Source organism: Phallusia mammillata, chromosome 2, assembly GCF_965637545.1.
Source record: "Phallusia mammillata chromosome 2, kaPhaMamm4.hap1.1, whole genome shotgun sequence".
In the NCBI taxonomy this organism is placed as follows: domain Eukaryota; kingdom Metazoa; phylum Chordata; class Ascidiacea; order Phlebobranchia; family Ascidiidae; genus Phallusia; species Phallusia mammillata.
Window position 1 is genome coordinate 15,423,481 of NC_137253.1, and position 20,795 is coordinate 15,444,275.

General features: G+C 36.8%; 3 protein-coding genes across 3 annotated transcripts; 1 reads left to right on the forward strand and 2 right to left on the reverse strand.

Moving 5' to 3' along the window:
* Positions 1 to 1,927: 1,927 nt before the first annotated feature.
* LOC145212767 (methylmalonate-semialdehyde/malonate-semialdehyde dehydrogenase [acylating], mitochondrial-like) lies at positions 1,928 to 9,325 on the reverse strand. The gene is made up of 13 exons (XM_080081017.1): positions 9,222 to 9,325; positions 9,104 to 9,148; positions 8,961 to 9,032; positions 8,725 to 8,886; positions 8,585 to 8,663; positions 8,260 to 8,414; positions 8,008 to 8,155; positions 7,651 to 7,814; positions 4,794 to 4,941; positions 3,634 to 3,815; positions 2,783 to 2,951; positions 2,608 to 2,717; positions 1,928 to 2,304 (listed from the first exon to the last, which is right to left on the reverse strand). Exons 1-13 carry the CDS (start codon positions 9,246 to 9,248, stop codon positions 2,203 to 2,205), a joined length of 1,563 nt encoding a protein of 520 aa, XP_079937143.1. The 5' UTR covers positions 9,249 to 9,325; the 3' UTR covers positions 1,928 to 2,202.
* Positions 9,326 to 10,019: 694 nt separating this feature from the next.
* LOC145213061 (cation channel sperm-associated protein 1-like) lies at positions 10,020 to 13,302 on the forward strand. The gene is made up of 12 exons (XM_080081303.1): positions 10,020 to 10,028; positions 10,134 to 10,293; positions 10,479 to 10,706; positions 10,883 to 11,122; positions 11,367 to 11,513; positions 11,657 to 11,726; positions 11,791 to 11,836; positions 11,937 to 11,993; positions 12,078 to 12,168; positions 12,744 to 12,819; positions 13,004 to 13,118; positions 13,196 to 13,302. Exons 1-12 carry the CDS (start codon positions 10,020 to 10,022, stop codon positions 13,223 to 13,225), a joined length of 1,269 nt encoding a protein of 422 aa, XP_079937429.1. The 3' UTR covers positions 13,226 to 13,302.
* LOC145212765 (uncharacterized) lies at positions 13,262 to 20,790 on the reverse strand. Its single transcript, XM_080081015.1, has 11 exons — positions 20,620 to 20,790; positions 19,000 to 19,112; positions 18,694 to 18,797; positions 18,504 to 18,615; positions 18,224 to 18,339; positions 17,772 to 17,977; positions 17,289 to 17,428; positions 15,356 to 15,485; positions 14,833 to 15,025; positions 13,870 to 14,170; positions 13,262 to 13,516 (listed from the first exon to the last, which is right to left on the reverse strand). Exons 1-11 carry the CDS (start codon positions 20,735 to 20,737, stop codon positions 13,394 to 13,396), a joined length of 1,656 nt encoding a protein of 551 aa, XP_079937141.1. The 5' UTR covers positions 20,738 to 20,790; the 3' UTR covers positions 13,262 to 13,393.
* Positions 20,791 to 20,795: the final 5 nt, after the last annotated feature.

A 20,795-nucleotide genomic window follows, 5' to 3' on the forward strand; every position in this document is an offset into this window, starting at 1 on the left:
AAATAGCACAAGACATGCAGTAAACATACCTAATGAATAAATATGATTTTAATTTTATCCTAATGGTTATTCTATTTCTTCAGTACTTTGGAAATACAAATTACTATGATTTAAACAGCTTCAATAATTTTTGTATACATTCGTCGTATATCAAAGCTTATTATGCCACCCATATACAACAACACAATCTTACACTAAGAAAAAAAACTAACTTAGTCTAATGAAACCGTATGTTAACTCTTGTAAATATCTATAGATATTACTCTGCATACAGAGTGATTGCGTTTAATATACGTTTGCCCCCTCTTCTACTGCGGAAAGTAAACAGAAATAAACATAACTTATTTTGACTTCGTTATGTGCATTATCAGTACTTTGTCAGCAGAATGTGGCACAAAAAATCTTGATGTTTTGGCTAGTTATGTTATGCTCTCATCCGATACTGAATGTTACGTTACCATAACAACCTACCCGCAAAACCCACTAACTACCACAAATGACCGCATCTGGTCCTGTTTACAAAATCTCACGGGCGTTATTTTAACCAGGGAGTCGAACCGGAACTGAACCCGAACCCGCGAACCGGTTTCAGCGGTTAATTTCATTAAACCTCAACCGAACCCGAACCGCTAATTACGATTTTCTAAAACCCGAACCGGAGTTGAACCCCATATTTTGTTTGACGTTGAACCCGAACCAGAACTGAACCAGAAAAAATGCAGTCTGTTTAATATTTTGAGATTTTTTCAAAACAGCAGACTAAAGAATACACGATATAGCACTTATAGGGCGTGACAAAAATAACAGTGCACGGTCAAAAATCTTTTGGGGTTTGATAAGATGACAGGTGTATGGTGTGGTGCCATAAACCTAAATTGCTGAGTCAGCACCATAAACGCATATGCTCCGTTGCGCCACCTATCGAACAAATTTCAACCAGGGGCCAGCCAGATTCCAGTGTTAGTAGCTCTACCACCCAAATTACAACTCGCCTGCAACCCAACACAAGTTTGCCCTAGCCTTTTTTTCCAACATTTTTTTTTTAAATATTTTGTCCGTTGGCCTACGAGATGTTCTGTACATAAATATTTTTTGTGTTCTCACGATATTTGTGATAAACAACGTTAAAATCAGGGAGTCGAACCGCTTGTCATACGGGTTCAGGTTAATTTGGGTTGGGATGGATGGGATGATGGGCTCCTCCAAAATACGCAATCTACATCAGGGAACCCTAGGGTTCTTGTACCAATTCAAAAATGATTCATAATATCATTGTGGCGAACAGCAACGCTCGCTTGTACAATCTGGTTAACCTTGTCTATAGTTTACCAAATCTGGTTAGCCCATTGATCAATTGTGACGTAATAAACCAAGCTTTGCTACACTGTGGCCGAAGTGTGAGATCAGTAAGTAATCTATGGTGAGACAAATACAGAAACGACAAACGACCAATCCATGTAACATGGCAAATCGTTTTATTGAAGTCAACTTATATTATGTGCATAAGTTTTTGGCGTTACACAAAGTACTCCACTGCCCCCTGCAAAGTATTTGTATCTTGTGACGCATAAACAGAATAAAATGTTTCTGGAGAATAATAAACAAGTTTACTCGCACTTGACGACATTTTTTTCTGACCATTTAATAGGTTCTACATATTGGCCAAATATTCGGATTGAGCCCGTGCCGTTAAGACATGGTTTGGAAAAAGTACCAAAGGTTGGCACGCGAGCATATTTTGAAACCAAAATTGGCACGGCGGTGTGTTCGAGTTGGACACCCCTGGTTTAAACGTTTGCTGCCACGTGCGCAATTTCTTAATGTAGTAACCTATAAAAGTAAGCATGTATATTTTAAAATTTGCCTCCCCTGGCAATTTTTTTGCTGGCGCCCAAGGCTCCAGTGTTTTGCCATCAGTTGCAACACATTCCCAATCGATTGCCTTGTATTTAAGTAAACACCATACATATTTCAAAAGTTTTCAGTTAATAATACATTTGTGTAAAATTTGCGAAGATTCTGAGATCCGCAATAGGTAAGTGTTTTTATATTTTATGCAATGCATGATTGTATGTCATGAATATAGAGATATTTGAAAAGCATGTAAAATTGTGAAAAAACACGATTAAAGTTTAAAACGCTTATTTGCATCTTTCACGTAAAAGCAAAAGCATGGCATGGCGGTAATAACATGCCCATTAATCAGCGCATCACAGGCATGGAAACAGCAGCTCTGGAATGATCAACATCTTCTTCTCGCCACAGTTGGGTGACTGTTTTTAGTTGGGTGTAGAACTGAATTCCCTAAAAACGAAAGAGCAATTGTTTAATTCATTGTAATTCGAAAATCTGTTTCCAGTGAATATTAAGAAACAGCTTTTCTTCAGAAAAATATATTGATTTAAATAAAAAAAAATACCAATACCTAAATAAAATGTAAGTTTTTATCATTATAAATTTTGGTATTTTACACCCACAATAGTAATATATTTCAGTACAGAAGCGTTGACAAGAATTTGTAAATAATCAGTAAATGTCTCAATTATGAGTGGAAATGTGAACACAGGACTCTTCAACAAAAAACAAAACAGTTCCATAGAAATTTACCTGTTTTCCATAGAAATGAGTGTCTCCCCGAAATGATGCCCGGGTTCCCGTGAATGAAAACATTGGCAAAGGCACTGGAATTGGGACATTAACACCAACATTTCCAACATCTACAAAACACATGGCATTCCTGGTAGTTTGAAACTAGATTACTGCATAATCGTCATTAACTCACCAATTTCATTGATAAACTTGCGAGCAGTCGCCCCACTTCTTGTAAAGATAGCTGTTCCATTTCCATAGGGGTTGGAGTTGGTAATGTTGATAGCATCATCCAAGGTTTCAGCTTCCAGCACCACCAGAACAGGCCCGAATATTTCCTCTGTGTAGCACTTCATGTTGGGCTTTGCAATGCAATAAAAAGGAACGTTAAGATTAAAATGTGCAATTAGTTTTATAAAATTTTCATGTTATGTTTAAATGGATAGTGTCTGCATTTTGAAGAAAAACTTAATACAACGCAATAACACATTTTTACTTGCAGGCAAGTCAGTTTGCACAAACATCATGTACGGGGTTCCACACACAAGTATGTGCAAATAGGTAATGTTAATAAAGTGTGTAATCAATACAAATTGAAAAAGAAGTAAGAAATGCATTTAAATTCTGTCACACCAATTCTGTAATTTACACATATTCTGTACACACTAATCGTTCCCATCGCATCTGATAGGGTGTCTAGCAAGAGCACAATACTGTATTTACACATATTCGGGCCTGTAGATACTGGGCTGACCTTTTAATAATAAACAAGGAACACCATATAAACAACTGTTTAAAAGTTCAGACATTACTGCTTGTACTTCTGACCTAAAAGACTAGTTAACCTAAAAACAAGTGCTTTGGGGTAGAAGGATAAAAATTGGGGAAAAACCATCAAAAAAGTTAGATAAAAGTTTGCACTACTCTTTCTTGAACAAACAGTTGGAAGAAAGCTCTGTAAAATACAAAATAGAAAAAACATCTGGACGAAAACAATATGTGGCCCCTAAAGCAAATTGATGCAAATGCATGAATTCAACTTACTTTTACATTGGTGATAATGGTCGGTCCCACAAAGTTGCCTTTGTCATACCCTTTCACATCAACATTACGACCATCAAGCAGCAAGGTAGCTCCTTCATCCACACCACTTTGAATCAGATCACAAATTCTCTCCTTGGCTTGTGGGGAAATGACCGGACCAAGATCAGCACCAGGTGTTGTTCCTAAAAGATATCTAGATTTACAAACATATACAGAAATCCATCTTCCGTTTAAGTTAATTTTTAAAATGTTATGGCAACAACAAAATTTGATTTGAGTACAAACGATAAAATTATGATTTTCTTGCACCTCCATGCATGTTGGCAAACTTGTTTGGCAATTTTCATTACAACAGACAAGTAATTAACTAAAAAAATATGAATACAATCATGTGAAAGTTTAAGATTGAGGCTTGCAAGAATCCTGTACAGCTGAGGTTGGCCAACTTCAGGGTTATAAACAAAAGTTTTTAAAATTCACAAAAAGCTAGATAGTAAGGCCAATGCTAAACAAAGCCATAACACAGATTTTTGAAATCGGATTTATATTTTTACACATTTTTTGACTTGAGTGGCAATTTTTCATTTCAACCTATGTTAACTCATAACATTACTTGGGGATCATTATTTCGTTTACCAGCTTTCTATTAAGTATGCATCGCTTTAATAACAGCTTAGTGGAAATTGTTTAGCATAACATGATGATTTGTTTTGATCCATGTTCATAATTTACACAAATAAACTGAAACAGGAGTATATTTACAATATTTTGAATATCGTTCGGTTAACAACCTATCAGCAATGAACACCCAATTTTTACAAATTGTAAACTACGATGCAAATCAATTAGTTCACTGGTGTTGGAACTAGTTCGTGGCACACTTAACAGAATAGAAAAAGAAAAAACTATTATGAAAGTCAGAAAATAATAAGAAATGTTATGTGCAAGATTGCTTTCTTACAAATAAAATCAAAATCAAGTTTACTGTTGCCTGTTGACAATTGTCATGCACTTTGACAGTTTGCCGTGGCAGTGGTTCAACAATACAAAAATCATATTTCATAATTTGTTTAAACAGCAAGCCAAACCTAAAAACAGCTTCACATAAGTGAAATTCTGCATTCAGATCAGATAACAACTAATACCAGGATGTCATATACCTTCATTGACAACAAGCTTTTCAGCTCTCTCTTTTATATCTTTAATCCATTCCTTAGAGTCACCCACAAATACAACTGTAGATAATGCCATGCAGCGTTGCCCTGCTGCACCAAATGCAGCACCAACCAGCTGGTTCAAAGTGTTTTCCTACAATAGAAGAGAAATTGTATGAACATACAACAGCTTTATGTCACATAACAGAACTTTATGTTTCTGTCACGAAAGACATCACAAAGGTAAACTAGAAGGGTGGCTTGGCACATTCTGCCATTGCACTAGGACCTGTTTCAAACATTGATATATTCCCTATGCCCATTTTTTCAAGGTTCCCATTAGTCAAACTTAGTATGTTTCTGCAGATACAAATTTGTGAGTCCCCAGGTGTGAAGTTGTAAATAAAGCATTTAAAAAAAACCATAAGTGTGTTTGTTGTTGTAAGGTCAAACACAGTGATCGATACTGTGTTTAATAACCATGCTATGCAAAGAACAAACTGTTTTCATCCAATTTGGACATCTTTTTTAGGGCGCTAGCGGGATAACTGATGGGGATCTACACTCAAAATAATAAAACACCAAACCAAAACTAGAAGAGTGGCTTTCTGATATACTTCCATTTTATATATTCTATACGATATTTACCAATTTACTATACACATCATTTGATCTACACATATGATTGTTTTTGTAAACAAAAACAAATGGGTCCCCACACGCGCGTTTGTGCAGATTTACAGTAAACAAATGTTGCGGTGATTTTTAGATTCTTAAGGACAAATTTTTAGGAAGCATTAACCCAACAAAAAAAAATTGTTCGTATTCTTTTTGCACTCTTATTGTCATGTAATTACAAAAACATTAAAAAACGTAACAAATACTTTAATCTAATCTCTTGCTTTGACCCAGATATTGTCGTCCAAGGTCGGATTTTGAACACATTTTTTTTTAGAAAGCTGTAACAGTTGTGTTACAGACACTTTAAATTAAAAAGCAATTTGCTACAAGTGTATACATAACAAATTGTTTTTCATTTAACTTTGTTTCGCAAAACAAGTACCATTGACCTGTAGTAACCTCTCAGTGTGCACACGCCAAACGACTGTTTGACTTTTGACACCATTTTCAATAGCACGCCGTCCTTGGTGTTCAACAATACTGTTAAGCCTAATTTATACATGAGTATTGACTCCTAAATTGATTGTCAAAAAAACGCTACGTTATGACGAAAGAAAGGTCTGAACTGTGTTTGTAATACCTACTAGTTGACCTTAAGTAACCCGTGATCATGCGGCGGCCAACCTGACAACGAGCATTTAAAAAAACATTTATTTGGCAAAAAAGACAAGTTAACTTTTTCATCTTTACTTCGATTAACAAAGTTTTGCTTGACATATACAAAACCGAAGCACGGTTATTAGGTTTAAATCACGTCATAGGTGTAAAACCTTCGCCAAAACTAAAAACGTGAGTGATAACTTAATAAAATGACATAGCATTGCTGTGCACAACAGCTGATTTCTAATCACCGAAACGACGTCTCGTAAAACGTTTGTCCGATGTCAAGCTGAGCCCTCCCGCTATCGTAAACCAGTGAGTTACTCTCTTGGTACTTCTGCCTACAGTGTCTTTCTTGACCAAACGGGCGTTAGACACATTTACGTCGGGGGCCTGAGGGTGAACCGCTGGGTCATTCGGGGTCAAACTTCTAGAGAATCAAGTTCAGATTGATAACTAACTTTACCAAACCAGCGTTAAAAAATGTACATTTCGGGGGCCTGTGGGTGAACCGCTGGGTCAATCGGGGTCAAACTTCAGGTGGACCAAGTTTGGATTAATATCTAACATGTGTCCAAATTTCAATAAATTTAAAGCACTTTTTCTTGACCAAACGAGCGTTACAAACCAGCGTTAAAAATTTTACGTTTCGGGGGCCTGTGGGTGAACCGCTGGGTAATTTGGGGTCAAACTTCAGGTGGACCAAGTTTGGATTAATATCTAACATATGTCCAAATTTCAATAAATTTAAAGCACTTTTTCTTGATCAAACGGGTCTCACAAGCCAGCGTTAGACAGAAAAAAGAAAAAAAAATACGGACAAAAACATATGTTTACATAATTACCCAACAAACAGTCCTGTAAAATTTTGTCCCAATCAGCCATTGTTTAAATTTTTTACCACTAGAGGCAATTTGAGCAACAACGGTTTATGCTTCTGGTGCTATGACACTATTTATCTGCGAAAATTACTACGTGAAGCAATTTAATCAAAAACACATGTTTTGTTGTCTTTACAACTATCACACCACAGAAACTTTTCATTTGTGGACTGCAGCGTAAAAACATTGCTTTACACTTTGGGGACAAGTGGGTAAATATTAGGGCTTCAGCGGGTTAAACTGGGGCTTTCAAACGAAACAGATGGCACAACATGACTATATCTACTGTGAAAAGTAGGTATAGTCTCTTTTATTCAAATTTAATAAATGTTTTGTGACAAAAGTGATTGAACACACTTCAGGGGAGAAAAAAAAGAAGAAAATATAAAAACAAATTGAGTAAAATCAAAATGTGACCCCTTCAGGGCAAAGGACCCATAATTATATTATACCAATAGTTATTGTGTATTTTAACTTTCAAAGACCAACTTCAAAAATCCAACTTCCTCACACCATGTTGTTTGGTAAAAAAACACAATACAATTCTACTGTTTAACAAGGCCAAGGACTTCCTGGATACACTGGTCACCATCAAACAGCAAATGGGAAGTATTGCACCCAGGTCAGCACACAAATGCCTTCCTGGTTAAATAAAGTCTACAAAAATTAACCTTATGTCTACTTTGTTTTTGATTACTCACTTTAGCAGCATCCGGCATAATAATTCCATGGTTCTTTGCACCCATGTTGGATTGGACACGTTTGCCTGTTTTGGATGCTCGTTCATAAATATATTCCCCAGCCTGGTTTGAACCAACAAAAGACACTGCTCTTATGTCAGGATGATCACAAACAAGGTTAACAGCTGCAGAAAATGTTAAAGTGTTATCCAAACACTGTCATTCACTTTGAGCATAAAAAATGGTTATGCTGATGTTAAATAAAACAAAATTTCAATTACAGGGTAACCACTAAAACTCACAAATAGTTACTGCTTGCAATGCTCTAAAAATCGGAAAGTATTCAACAACAATTTTTCAGGTGATCTTAGCACTTACCATCATGAGCCCCATGAATTATATTTAAACTGCCATCAGGTATACCAGCATCTTGAGCTAGCTGTGCCAAAAGCATTGTTGCACCTGGATCACGTTCTGATGGTTTCAAAACATAGGTGTTTCCACAAACCATGGCCATTGGAAACATCTACAAAAAATTCTTTTGTTTGGACCTCATTTCTATGTAAAAATATTTTTACATTTGTGAAGTATAAAAAAAATATATTTGAAAATTGGCATTGAAGTGTTTACCCATAGCGGAATCATGGCTGGGAAATTAAATGGAGTTATCCCAGCACAAACACCAAGTGGGTAGCGAAACGTCATTGTGTCCATGTCCTTGGCAACAGAAGGCATGGTTTCACCAAGATTTAAGGAAGTGATGCTGCAACAATGTTCCACAACCTCTGCAAATTATAATTTAACTGTCAAGTATTGCTATATATTATAACAAGGGACATTTTTTCAAAAATGTTTAGTTCGTGCAAATATATTTTTCTTGTGATTATACTTTGAAATACATAAAAAACAATTTGACACCACTGGACAACAAGGTATTTAAAGCAGTGGTACATACGCAATCCACGTAAAACATCTCCTTCAGCATCAGGCAGAGTCTTTCCTTGTTCTTTTGTAATCAGATTGGCAAGCTCTTTCTAATTAAAAAAATTGAAGTGTTACAATTGTCTTCAAATTGAAGAAAAACCAAATATCCACCATGTTATCCTTGATCAGCTGTTGGTATTTAAACATGATTTGTTGTCTGTGTAATACTGAAGATTCAGACCATGGTTTAAATGCTCTCTTTGCTGATGCAACTGCTGCATTCATTTCATCCATGGTAGCTTCAGGTACCCTTGTAATGATCTCATTTGTAGCCTAAAAGGAGATACAAATCAAATATACTGCAAAAATGACACTGCTGTAATAAACAATTTAAACCAATACCCCACCGGGTTATGAAGATCAATCCATCTGTCTGTTTTTGATTCAATAAACTTTCCATCAATAAACAACTTTGTGGTCTGCAAAAAACTCAATCAAATTTCATTTTTGCTGATAATTTTTTGTGACAAATATTAAAACGGAAACTTACTGCTGTTGAAGAATATCTAAGTCCACTCGAAGATAACTTTAAAATCTACAAAAACAATAACACAGGTTAATAAACAATAAATACATTCTTATAATGGTCCATTTGCCAAAAAACATACCTTTGATAATTGATTAGCTTGAAGCATTGTGAATTTGTGATGTGTATATTTCAAAAGCAATCAAACTTTATTTAAATATATTTATAACCTAAGAAATAGACTTAAAGAATATTATTTTCAGCAAGAAAACACTTGGTACAAAATGTCTATGCTCAAACTGATCTAATAATTACTCTTTCTTGCCTAAAATCTTAATTTTGTGTGGGATAGGGCGTATTGAGATTCCAACCAAAGCAACAATCTAAAACTCAAATTTCTGCACAAAACTTGGAGGCACACTTGCAAACACTACATGTGACGTCGTGGAGTTTAGAGGTCAATAATCACACATGACTGCACAAAAGATGCCTATTGGTCACGTTAGGGGCGTCACAGTTTTCTTCCACAAAAAAATGTTTTCGATATTTTTTGTTCACAAATTAAACTTTTTATTTGTTTTATATTACTATGAAACTATCTTTAACCAACAATTGACTATCGTTTAAATTGCTGACATTGGCGTTTTTTTAAGTTTTTTTTTAAAGTTTTTATTTCATGCTAAACTCAAAAACTTCAAGGGTTCAGGTTCTACTGACATGACGATTATTCGGATTTGACCGGAAGATATAATAGGATTTCAATTTGACCGGAATATATTTTTGTTGAAAGGCTCAATTGAAAATTCGTACCTCAATGTGTTGCGTAAAATGATTAGTTCAGTCTATTGATAAATAAACGCAGTTGTTTCGTCACAAAAGGTGTGAGTAATTTTTCATGTAATGTTGTCAATAAAATGCCATAATAGCACTTAAACTCAAAATGACAATCGTTAGCAACGCGATTCATACTTCGAATAAACGTTATAGGTGAGAATAATAGTATATGGTACCCATGATTATACTGTAAAACTAACAACATGTTTTCTGATCAAAGTGTAGCCTGGATGGGCGGCGAATAGGTTCATTTCAATCTTCCGGGACAAACATAGTTGATTTAAGAAGTGTTGACATCCATCTTGGTGACATACGTAAACAACAAGATGAAATCGAAAAACATTTTATTTTCTTTGAACAAGCAAGCGACTTTAGAAAAGGTGGGTATCTGATTTTGGCAAATTACGCTTAAGTGATTCCTTCCAATTTAGCGACTATAAGACAACATAGGAAAAAAAGCTGTATTTGTTCATTGTCACATATTTGCCATGCTGTGCCATACAAATATAACTACTGTGTGCTCCGAAAATATGTTGTCTTCAATTTCACTTTGTTTTTACTTCAGCAATGTACAAGTTTATCGAGTCAAGATTTTTTACAACAATTATTATGACCGTTATTCTCACGAACACCTTGATGTTGGTGCTTTCAACATGGCGCGAGCTTGAAATTAGATTCGATTACTACTTCGCCGTGCTGGACGGAATTTTTATGGCGATTTACGTAATTGAGTGTGGATTGAAGATGTACGTGTGGAGAACGCATTACTTTCATCAAGGATGGGATATTTTGGGTGAGTTGATAAATCTTCCATATAGGGTTTCGTATATTGAACTAAAGAACAGTTAATTTTAACGGATTATATGCAACAAACACATGACATATAACGCATTGTCAGCATTTCGACGGTACTTAAGTAGCCACAAACTATTTCCGATATAAATTAAATATGCGTGTCTTTCTTCACAGATTTAATTATTGTTTGCACAAGTATGTGCGAAATGATCGCACCTCTTACTATTGGAGCCGGGACGTTCACTGGGGGTGGAGCGAGTATTTTTCGAATTCTGCGTGTCTTAAGAGCACTTCGATCCCTTCGAGTATTGCGTACAATCCGCTTCCTTGAAAATATCCAAGTCATTCTCATAACTTGTCTTCACTCTTTCCAATCTCTCGGAGCGATTATGATGTTGATGACAATTTGTTTGGGTAAAATGCTTTTTTGTACTAAAAGTTTGTTCCTACTTTATTGTCATGTTTAATGGGCGATATTTTGAAACTTCTTGGAAAGCGCCTCTAGTTTAAAAGTTGCCAACACTCCATTCAAGCCACCCACATAATTAAACCGCTTGGGCAATAGGATTAGGTTGTTTTGATATAAGTCAATGCTATAATTAAGGCTCAGAATTGTAATGCATATATTGATGCAAGCGTACTGTTGTTGCTATTGCAGTGATTTTCGCTGTAATCGGGCGCGGATTGTTTTCCGCCAAAGATCCAAAGCACTTTGGTCACTTTGGCTCAGCTTCATTCACTTTGATCCAGTTGCTAACATTGGATGATTGGTTCGAAATATTCACTGGAATGACTGACAAACTTGGTAAAACAGTTTAAAAAAAAAAAGTTTAACGCGTGCATTCTATACAGTTTGCTTTAAAAATGCAGGATTGTGAACATCTTGCAAAGTACGTATTCAAAGAGGAGCTGAATGCTCACAGCATTTTTACACATTTTGCTTTATAGGTTACTTTGATGTGCGAATGTTTTTCTTCTTATTGTTCTACATTATTGTTGAGTATTTCGTGTTTCTCAAGTGAGTATAGCGATTTCAAGTAGCACATATTGCAAATTATATCGCTAAACCTTTTTTGATGCAGCCTATTTATTGCCGTGCTTGTCGACAACTTTCAACTAACTCTGCGGGTAAGTGCATAAGTTGGTTATTTTTTTATTGCTACTAAATTTTGACAAACATAACGGAAAGATTTTGGTAGTGTATGACTAAAATCTTACGATTTTGCAGGACAAACTTGTTCGTAAAGCAGAGGAAAAGGAGCGACTTGAAAACGAAAAGAGAGAGGTAGCTAAATTATTTAACCACGTTTGACAATACTGTTGGCAACTTGCCTTAAATTACACTCTTTCAAACCTCATACAATTATAGCTAAAGCTGTTGGCCTCCGACAAAGATGATCCTGACAAACAAGAATCTGAGGACAATTTTGAAAACATAGCAAAGGAACTTTTTTTAAAAGGTAAACACAAACAAACAGATCATAAAGAATATGCAACTCGAAGTTTATTGAATCAATAATTTTACATTTGTAACAATCACCTGATAGTCCAACCAGAGTTGTAAACGGGCCCGAACCCATACAAGCCCGAAAACCCGGTCCGGACCGGAATCGTTTTTAAGTAATCCGTTTAGGCCCGAAAGTTTGATTGACAGGCCTACATAAAGATGTATCCGGAAAGACAAAGACAACAAACATTATGGACAATAACAAACAAGGCGTTTTTTTAAGTCTAGCCACTATCTACTTAGCTTGTTAAATTTATTTGAAATAAATACTAAAACAGAGTGTGAAATCAAGACCGTTTTTGTAAAAAAATACCTAAGCCCGAACCCGGCCCGACTTACAACTTACATACAACATTATGGCAAGTTAGCCAGCTCGAACAGGTGCCGTTTATGGTTTTGAACCTAACAAATTCAATGTAAGATCTGTTAGGCCCCGCATTGTACAATGTTGATTGGAATGTTGGATGTTATTTGATATCACTTCAAGCATATGCTGCGCTGCGACTAAATTTATCACTGTGATTTTAGATGAGGACACGTTAAGCGAAGAAGAATATGTCGATGTGGAGAAGGAATTGTATAACTTCATGGACTCGAATGAGGAGTAAGTAAAATGTAAAGCTTTGTTAGCTCCTACAATGCTTTTCTGTCAAGATTGCGACTTTCATTTAGCCTTTTCATTAGCCTTTTTGTCAGGTAAGGATGACAAAAAATTAAAACTGATCACAAGACATACGGTCCTTTCATTATGTGTTGTCGTAATTAATGTTTTCAATCGTATTCTACAGAGAAATATCGATGATCGAGTGGTACTACCGTGTTTTACCGGCACTGGAAAAGTATTTTCACCAACACCACAATTATGTAAGCTGCCACAACCGAATCCTCGACTTGATCGTTGATGTAAGATTCACAGAACATAAAAGCCTTGTACAGCTTGTGATTATTTGTTTAAATTAAACGTTCGAAATGATTTGCAGAACACAGATGACGTGATTGAAAGAAGATAGACTACGTTTTTGCATGATAAACAATGCTGTTTTTATTTGTATAAACAACTTTTGACCGAATAAAAGTCGTGTCTATATACAAACAATTATTTTTGAAACTTATACAGCTCATAATCAGGAAAAATTCAGTTGCAATGACATAGTGACTAATTTATTGTCGCAATTAAATCACGTTTCGTCCTCACTCGAACGATCGGTTGGAACAGCACTGCTTCGTTTACGTGCGAACAAAGATGTTGAAGGCGAACTCGATGTTGAAGCACGACTCATTCGTTGCACAAGATCCCGAAACTAAACACAAATATTGAGCAAGACAAATAGAACGTCTAATAAAAATATTATTTTAGGTAAAGTTGAGATGAACGTACTATGATTTACATTTGGATAAGTAAGAAGTGACAAAAAATCCTAACAATTTAGAGTTTTTTAGCAAATCGCTTTAATCTTTTTGTTCCGGTGCAACACCAAATCTTTAAAAATAAGGTTTGACGAAAATGAAAGACCTTTTTACTTAGATTTGACGAAAGACCTTTTTACTTAGATTTGACGAAAGACCTTTTTACTTAGAGCTCAGTTCTTTATTTGTAATGGCGCAACAAGCATAAAAACAAAACGTAATTCATAGAAAAACTCAGTCTATGTACCTGGCTTGTCGGTTGTTCCTCTTCCGGTGGAGTCACCTCAACAACGACATCTTGACCAGCATCAGAACCCCGCGAATTTTGTTGTTGATGAGATTCTAGAATTCTTTTCATCCGCATAGGAGCAAGAACTTTCCGTTTGAGAATTTTCATGAAGCCTTTCTTGTCGCCGGTTGGTGGCGATGACTTGCTTTCGCTTCCCACGCTTGTTTCTTGACCAGCGTTGGTTTTAGTTTCATCAATGCCCTCAGAGTCGTCTTCGCTGTATTGGTCGTATGTGGCTCGCCTGTTCATCACCCCAGATCTAAACGTTGAATTGAGTTAGATCAGTAAAAAAATGAAGGGTAAACATAAAGGCAGTGTGGGTTTCATCGATTATATAATGCTACACCCAGGTGGATGCTCGCAACACAGCAGCATAACCAAAACAGCCCCCAGTCAGCGTCATATTGACTGATTTGTGATAAGTAATAAATCTGTATGCACGGAATCCTTGACAGTCGCATATTATTTTCTGACCGGTGCGCAATTTAACATCTGTTTTTCTGACCAGCAGCGTAAAGTTGTAGGCTACACTGTGACCAGAAAAAAATATATATCGGTAACATTGCTTCTGTATGCTTCTGTGAAAATTAACCTCACAAGTAGAATGTAGTTTAATAAGTCACACTAAAACAAGTTTCAGTATGGATACATGTTAGAGAATGTAATGCGAATATAATGCCCCAGCACACGTGACAAGCGACAAGCTTTGTTGTCGCATGTTTCGGCAAATTCTCCTCATCAGCCAAACGAAGGGCAGAGATAGTCACAAAAATTTGTTTTACACAAAATCGCATTAAAAATTAAAAGTTGCAAAGAGTATTGATGTTGAAAGCATCAGTAAATTCATACCAAATCACTAGGATTTCCAAAAACTAATTAACTAATTGAAATTAATTTAATAATTAAATGATTAAAACCCACCGTTGTCCGCGCGTTTGTAAGCCTGGTGCCATGAGGAGTAATGGGGAAAGATTCTCTACCACAACCTTAACAGCCTCGCTCTGTCGTCTGCTATCCAATGCCATTCCAGCTAGTTGTCGTGGAGACCCGTCATCAGTTTGCGGGTCGTGATCGTCATCTTCGTCGCTGCCATGACTATCAGCGCTCGTAACTCCTGCGTAAGGCTACAAATTAGTTTCAAACGTTTAATAGCCTATATTTGGGTATAAATTACCATGTGTTGTTGATTTTATTGGCATAGGATTAAGTCTATAGGAGATAAAGTTTGAACTTAAATTAAACATTTAAGTATTTTTTGATTGAAATCGTAAAAAGCAGTGCTTTTGAAAGCAGAAATTTGGTCATATATGTTTAATTGACCATCGTAAGTGAAATGGTTTCACAATATTTGACTACTTCTAGCATAAAATCATAAACTGGGGTCAGTGAGTCAGCCAGTCACCATTAAGTTTGTTCATTGGGCGGTATATGAAAAAGTTTGTACCAAGTTTTGCAACAAGGGTTTCCAGGTATCGTGTTCGGTCATAACGTGTTGTGAGGTCAAGATATTCCTTGCGCGTCCGGGCCAGTCGCTTCCTGCTTGCGATTAATTGAGAAACGTTCGATATATTTCCCTGCAAAACAGGGTCGTACAGACGAATCCGGTTAATCGCATCATTGATTTCCCAAGGGTATTTGATGCGATTAACCGGATTATGCGATAATCCGGTTGCTATGTAAACAGTACACGCCGTTAACAAAAGTGCTCATTTTCACTTCCCCAGCTGAAACAAAGTTGCAGTGACGCTTAATTATGGCAACGGAGCAGTATTTTCTCTCTTTTGTTGCGGAGAATTGAAAAAATTGCTGCTCTCAGCGCAATACATGACGTCATGCTTCCTAACTGTCGTGGCTATGGTGCAATCGCCTAAGTGTGTTAAAGAAACAGTAGAAACGCACACACACACTCTTAATTGGCGCACACGCCACAGTTCGCTTGATTTGTGCTTTCTCTTGCAGTCAGGTTTATTTGAAAGGATATGTTACATCGCATCGTAGCTAAGCGGCCCAACATTTAAATTTGGGAACTTCCCTATGAAGGCGGTTTATGACGTTGTAGTCTTGTTTTGGGTAGTTTTCCTTATAAATGTGCCAGGCCTCTCGCCTAATATACACGTAAAATGGCCTGTTGTTTCTAACCTATTTCGTTTTCTAGTTCAAACCAACGCGTTAAGCGGCAAAGTGCTAGGTGCATATTTGTAAGCAAGCCCAAACCCGAAACTACACGACCGAAACCTAGTCAAACTTAAACTTTGGCACATTCTACAGCGCCAGGGCACTAAGGCGAGCTGCATCAGTTTCGATTATAACCCGTTATCCAATTGACAAAAAGAATATTTGATTTTAGCAAAACTTTAACGACTCAGATTGTGGCGCTACTTTCTAGCTTACTCAGCAAAACTGCAGCTGCAAGATTAGCGTGACTGTCACGTGATCAACGTGTGATCGTTGCTTCAAAAATTTAAAGCAGCAACAAATACTACAGGAATAAATGCCTTTCTTAATCGGTGTTTTACCTGATAAGTTGCGCAAGGTCACGAACAGAAGACAAAATATGGCAATCATTGGCACGTTACCAACTACGTGAATCTAAACAACATGGTGTGATTACTTGCGATCTAACATTTTTTACAACCATTATGTGTTTGGCGGGTCATGAACAATGTAACAGAAAACATTTTTAAACATTTGTTTTACATTTAACATTGTTTAAATTTCAATACAGTTTAACACTTCGAATTTGGTGCAGTTCGCACTTAGCAAGAAATTATTAATCAGCGTCTTGGCTGGAACACCAGTTTCGCAATTTTAACACGTTGAACTCTTTATTTAAACGCTTGATTTAAACTATTGGCGATTAGATAAGCCAATAAAAAAGGATCAATGTGCACGGCTGTGAGATAACGACTCCTTGTTATCGCACAGCGGTACACTGAACACCGATTTGATCTTCTGATAACTTTTCCAAAATATGTTATGGTCGAGACGTGCCATTTTCAACGTTAGACGCGTTATTTGGTGTGGAATGCAAACATGCACCTCCGGAGGATTTTACTATCATATCGTCGTTTTTTATTCCAAATACTCGGGCTGTTCGACTTTCACATAGAGATCATCAATCCGGTTAATCGCATATTTCGTGGAAAATCGATGCGAATATCCGGTTTATGCGATAAACCGGTATGCGATTAACCGGACGATTTTCTTAACAAACGATGGGCGACGGTTTGGGATTTTTAATTGTGGTGCAATTAAACGGATTATGCGATTAACCGGTATGCGATTAACCGGATTCGTCTGTATTTTCCAAAGAGAGGTCTCTTGTTGTTAAGTTTGCGTAATCTTAACATAGCCTATTTCCACTTGCGCCGAATTACTTGCGGTAAGATCAAACTGGACGATGAGGGGAAACTGAACTTTGACTTTTCGTCCAAAACAAACGGAACAAACTCAGGATGAGGGATTTCCAAACCGTCCAGGAATCCTTCATCGTCTTTTCTTTCCTCAGGGGGGTTAACTTACCGTAATATAAAACATTTATGAACAAACAAAGCACAAAACGTAAAATTTAAACTTAGGGTCAACATAAATAATTAGGTATCGGAAGATATTGAGCAAGAGGAAAGTTTATGGAATGTTGCCTGGAAATAATTTAACACTATGTTAATAGATGAGATATCTTCACACATCTATAACTTAACGCATGCAAAGTCATTGGGAATACCAAAATTTTGCAACTGCATGCAAGTTGCGAGTGCCTATAACTGAGTTCAGGGCTTAAATTGCATACCTCATATATAATAGATATAATATTTTTGTATAAAGTAGATTTAAAATTTAGTTATGTGTTCGACACTTACTTCGGAAGAACATAGATTCGTTCATGACGTGTGCTATGGAATGGTCTGTTTGTTCCAACTGATGTGAATATCCGTAACCCAGTGCGCCGTACCGAAATACATACTCTAAATCGACATCCGCCACCTTTTTGTCTTTGACCATCATTTGAACTAACCTGTTGCCATAAAGCTCCTTAATCAGCTCGTATATGTGCATCGTCGCAAGTCTGAAAAGAGAAAAACGGTGTCGATATAAATTTATCAATTTCGCATGATTTTTGGTGGCTGCGATAGTTTGCTCTGAAGCTTCTGTAGCAATGTACCTATAGACTAAATAAAAATAATAAAAAAGGACACATGAAATTGAATGTTTTTAAAAACGATTATTTGGGTCACAAAATATTTTTTTCCAGCTTTACTCTTTGTGCAGCTCTTAAAGTTGGATGTTTTATCAGTAAAATAAAGTCGCATACCCAACGTTTAAAGAACCTCGTCTGGTCCCCGATGTTTGACTGTCAACCTCAATTAGCTCAAACTTAATTATGTTTCGTGGGTCTTCGTGTCGCTGATAGAGATCGAGTGAAAATGTCTGCGGGTAGAAAATTGATTTGTTTTGTGGCATAAACCTCGGTAGTGACAATAAAGACTGTACTATTCTAATCCAATAAAAAAAAAACTGAATTAACACCCTTTAAATAATAACTAAATTTTGTAAAGCTTTATAAATATGCTTAATTGTGCAACGAAGCTTACCTTTAGTTCATCTAGTAAAATTTCTGGGTTTGCAGACGCCAAACTATCACGATGAGCATAGTTCTTCGGAAACGATGGGCCCACGGACCCCTTATCGCCAGGTGCAATAGATCTTAATAAAGTTGAGACACATTTAACTGCAAAACACGTACAATAAAATATAAGACCTTAGTAGAAATATGTTAACAACCTTGATCGGTTCCACAATTTCGCTTGGCGGTTCATCACAAGCTTGGTTTTCGTATTAGTTGCATCCCTTCTGATGTGGACTATTTTTGAACATTTCACGGTACCCTGTCATGAGTTTTCTTTTTGAAAAAGTATCTTGGTGACATAAAACGAATTTGTTTCTCTGCTGTGTATTAAGTGATTACAATAGGCAACTACATGACTGGAAAATCTTGATTTTATAGATATCTATTGATACCAAATAACGTTTAGTGGTAAAGAATAATTTGGATATAGCCTATCCGTTTAATTATTTTCAACATATCACCTGAACAGTAATGCGAAAAAACAAACGGATCTCACTACATCCAGCGAATGTCGAAGTAAAAAAGAACGTCTTGCTGAAATTGCGTAAGTATTTGGCATGTATCGACAGGAGCGCTGTAAAAGTAAAAACACATTTTAATTTATAATCTTTCCACTGGTTAAATTGTACATTGCCGAAGATACTAGGCCTATTGTCACCCCCGGCAGCGAATTGTTACATAAATAAGGAGGGGTGGTGTTTGGCTGTTTCAAAACAAAACTAAAAACTTGTTTGTTTTGATATTAAACACAGTTTCGATAGAAACAGTTTTTGCTTACTGTAACTATCATATCATTTATCACAGCGGTTCTTAACCTTTTTCGTCCACGCCCCCTAAGATGTTTTTCCGGCCCCTCACGCCCGCCCCCCCCCCCCCCCCCCTCCCTAAAACATGCAAAAAAGCGGCTGTTTTTCGAACACTTTCAGCAATGGAACTGATAGAAGTCCCACTTGCCTATATTGTAAACAATGGGTCACCAACTACGGCCCGAGGTCAGATCCGGCATTTTGTAACGTCGTTAAAGATTATGCAAACATGCAGAATACATTTAGATATAATTTTACCTTGTCTAACCCAAAATCCATAGACTTTGGTCTAACCGGATTACAAGGCATAGGTATGATCCAAAAGCAGTTTATTACGTCACAGACAAAAGCAAACCATACTAATTGTGCGCGAACAATTGCCTTTGTTGTTTTCCTTGTGATAGAATAAAGGTGCATTAGTTGGTAGATGAGGCACTTTCAAATTTTTCATAATTTAACTATAAAACAGCGGCACCATCTGAATAGAAATAAGATCGTGGAAAGACATGAACCCTTTGCGGTTTTGTCAAATTCGCCTCGCGAGTGCCAGTTTGGGGCTGGGTCAGGGCTTGTAAGCCATGCGGCTCTCGCACGTGATTGCTAAAATTATTCGGCCCGCTGTAAAAAAAGTTTGGTGACCCCTGTCTTATGTAGGCCTATTGCATCATAAAATTCGTTTCTTTTTAAATCCTGTTTTTTGTTCGCTCGCAAACAATGCACCATACTTGCAAAATAAATTTTAGGGGTAGGCCTACGTGAGTCCAAAGTTAAATAAAATTGTTTATTTAACTTTGGACGCACGCCCCCCTTGGAAATGTCTGCCGCCCCCTGGTTAAGAACCACTGATTTATCGTGTTTGGCTTCCGCGATTGAGAGCACAGCACACCAGTGGTTCTTAACCTGCGGGTATTTACCTAAATAGGGAACATAATTTTTTAGTTCCGTGACATCTTGTTGATATTTTTTATAGTTTTTCAATAAAAAGAGGTAAAATGGTTAAATGAAATCCACCGGGCCTTTTAAGAGTTAACAAGCACTAAAACGTTAAGAACCACTGCATACATAGTAGGCTACCGTCAGTGGTGGGATTCAGCCGTTTCGCACCGGTTCTATGGAACCGTCTCACGAAATTTTATGAGATCAGCGAACCGGTTAGCATTACTGGTTGCTGTCAATCGACTTTTTGTAACAGAACCGGCTGAAAAATATGATTTCGTGATAGAAGCGGCTGTCAAAAAATCTGAATCCCACCGCTGGCTACCGTTATCAGCCAACCTTGTGGAGGGCCGTTGCTAAAATCTTGCCGTTTTTGCTTCGCGATTGGATCAAGCTCTTGCAACACTAATTTTGCCGCTGCAGCTACTTTAAGATCTAGTGGATCTCCTAAATTCATTTTCCCTTTTCTGTAAACAACGAACACGCTAAATCAAAATTCCCATTGCCATCAAAAA

Bases quoted from the DNA above. Each gene is read 5' to 3' on its own strand.
- LOC145212767 (XM_080081017.1), bottom strand. From the start codon at position 9,248: ATGCTTCAAGCTAATCAATTATCAAAG. The intron at 8,887-8,960 runs GTGGGGTATTGG...ATCTCCTTTTAG, and splicing joins GGATTGATCTTCATAACCCG to GCTACAAATGAGATCATTAC. The intron at 8,156-8,259 runs GTAAACACTTCA...AATTTTTTGTAG, and splicing joins CAGCCATGATTCCGCTATGG to ATGTTTCCAATGGCCATGGT.
- LOC145213061 (XM_080081303.1), top strand. The intron at 11,994-12,077 runs GTAGCTAAATTA...ATACAATTATAG, and splicing joins TTGAAAACGAAAAGAGAGAG to CTAAAGCTGTTGGCCTCCGA. The intron at 13,119-13,195 runs GTAAGATTCACA...AATGATTTGCAG, and splicing joins TCCTCGACTTGATCGTTGAT to AACACAGATGACGTGATTGA.
- LOC145212765 (XM_080081015.1), bottom strand. From the start codon at position 20,737: ATGAATTTAGGAGATCCACTAGATCTTAAAGTAGCTGCAGCGGCAAAA. The intron at 18,616-18,693 runs GTTGTTAACATA...AACTTTATTAAG, and splicing joins AAATTGTGGAACCGATCAAG to ATCTATTGCACCTGGCGATA. The intron at 17,978-18,223 runs GTATGCGACTTT...TTCTCTTTTCAG, and splicing joins CGAGGTTCTTTAAACGTTGG to ACTTGCGACGATGCACATAT.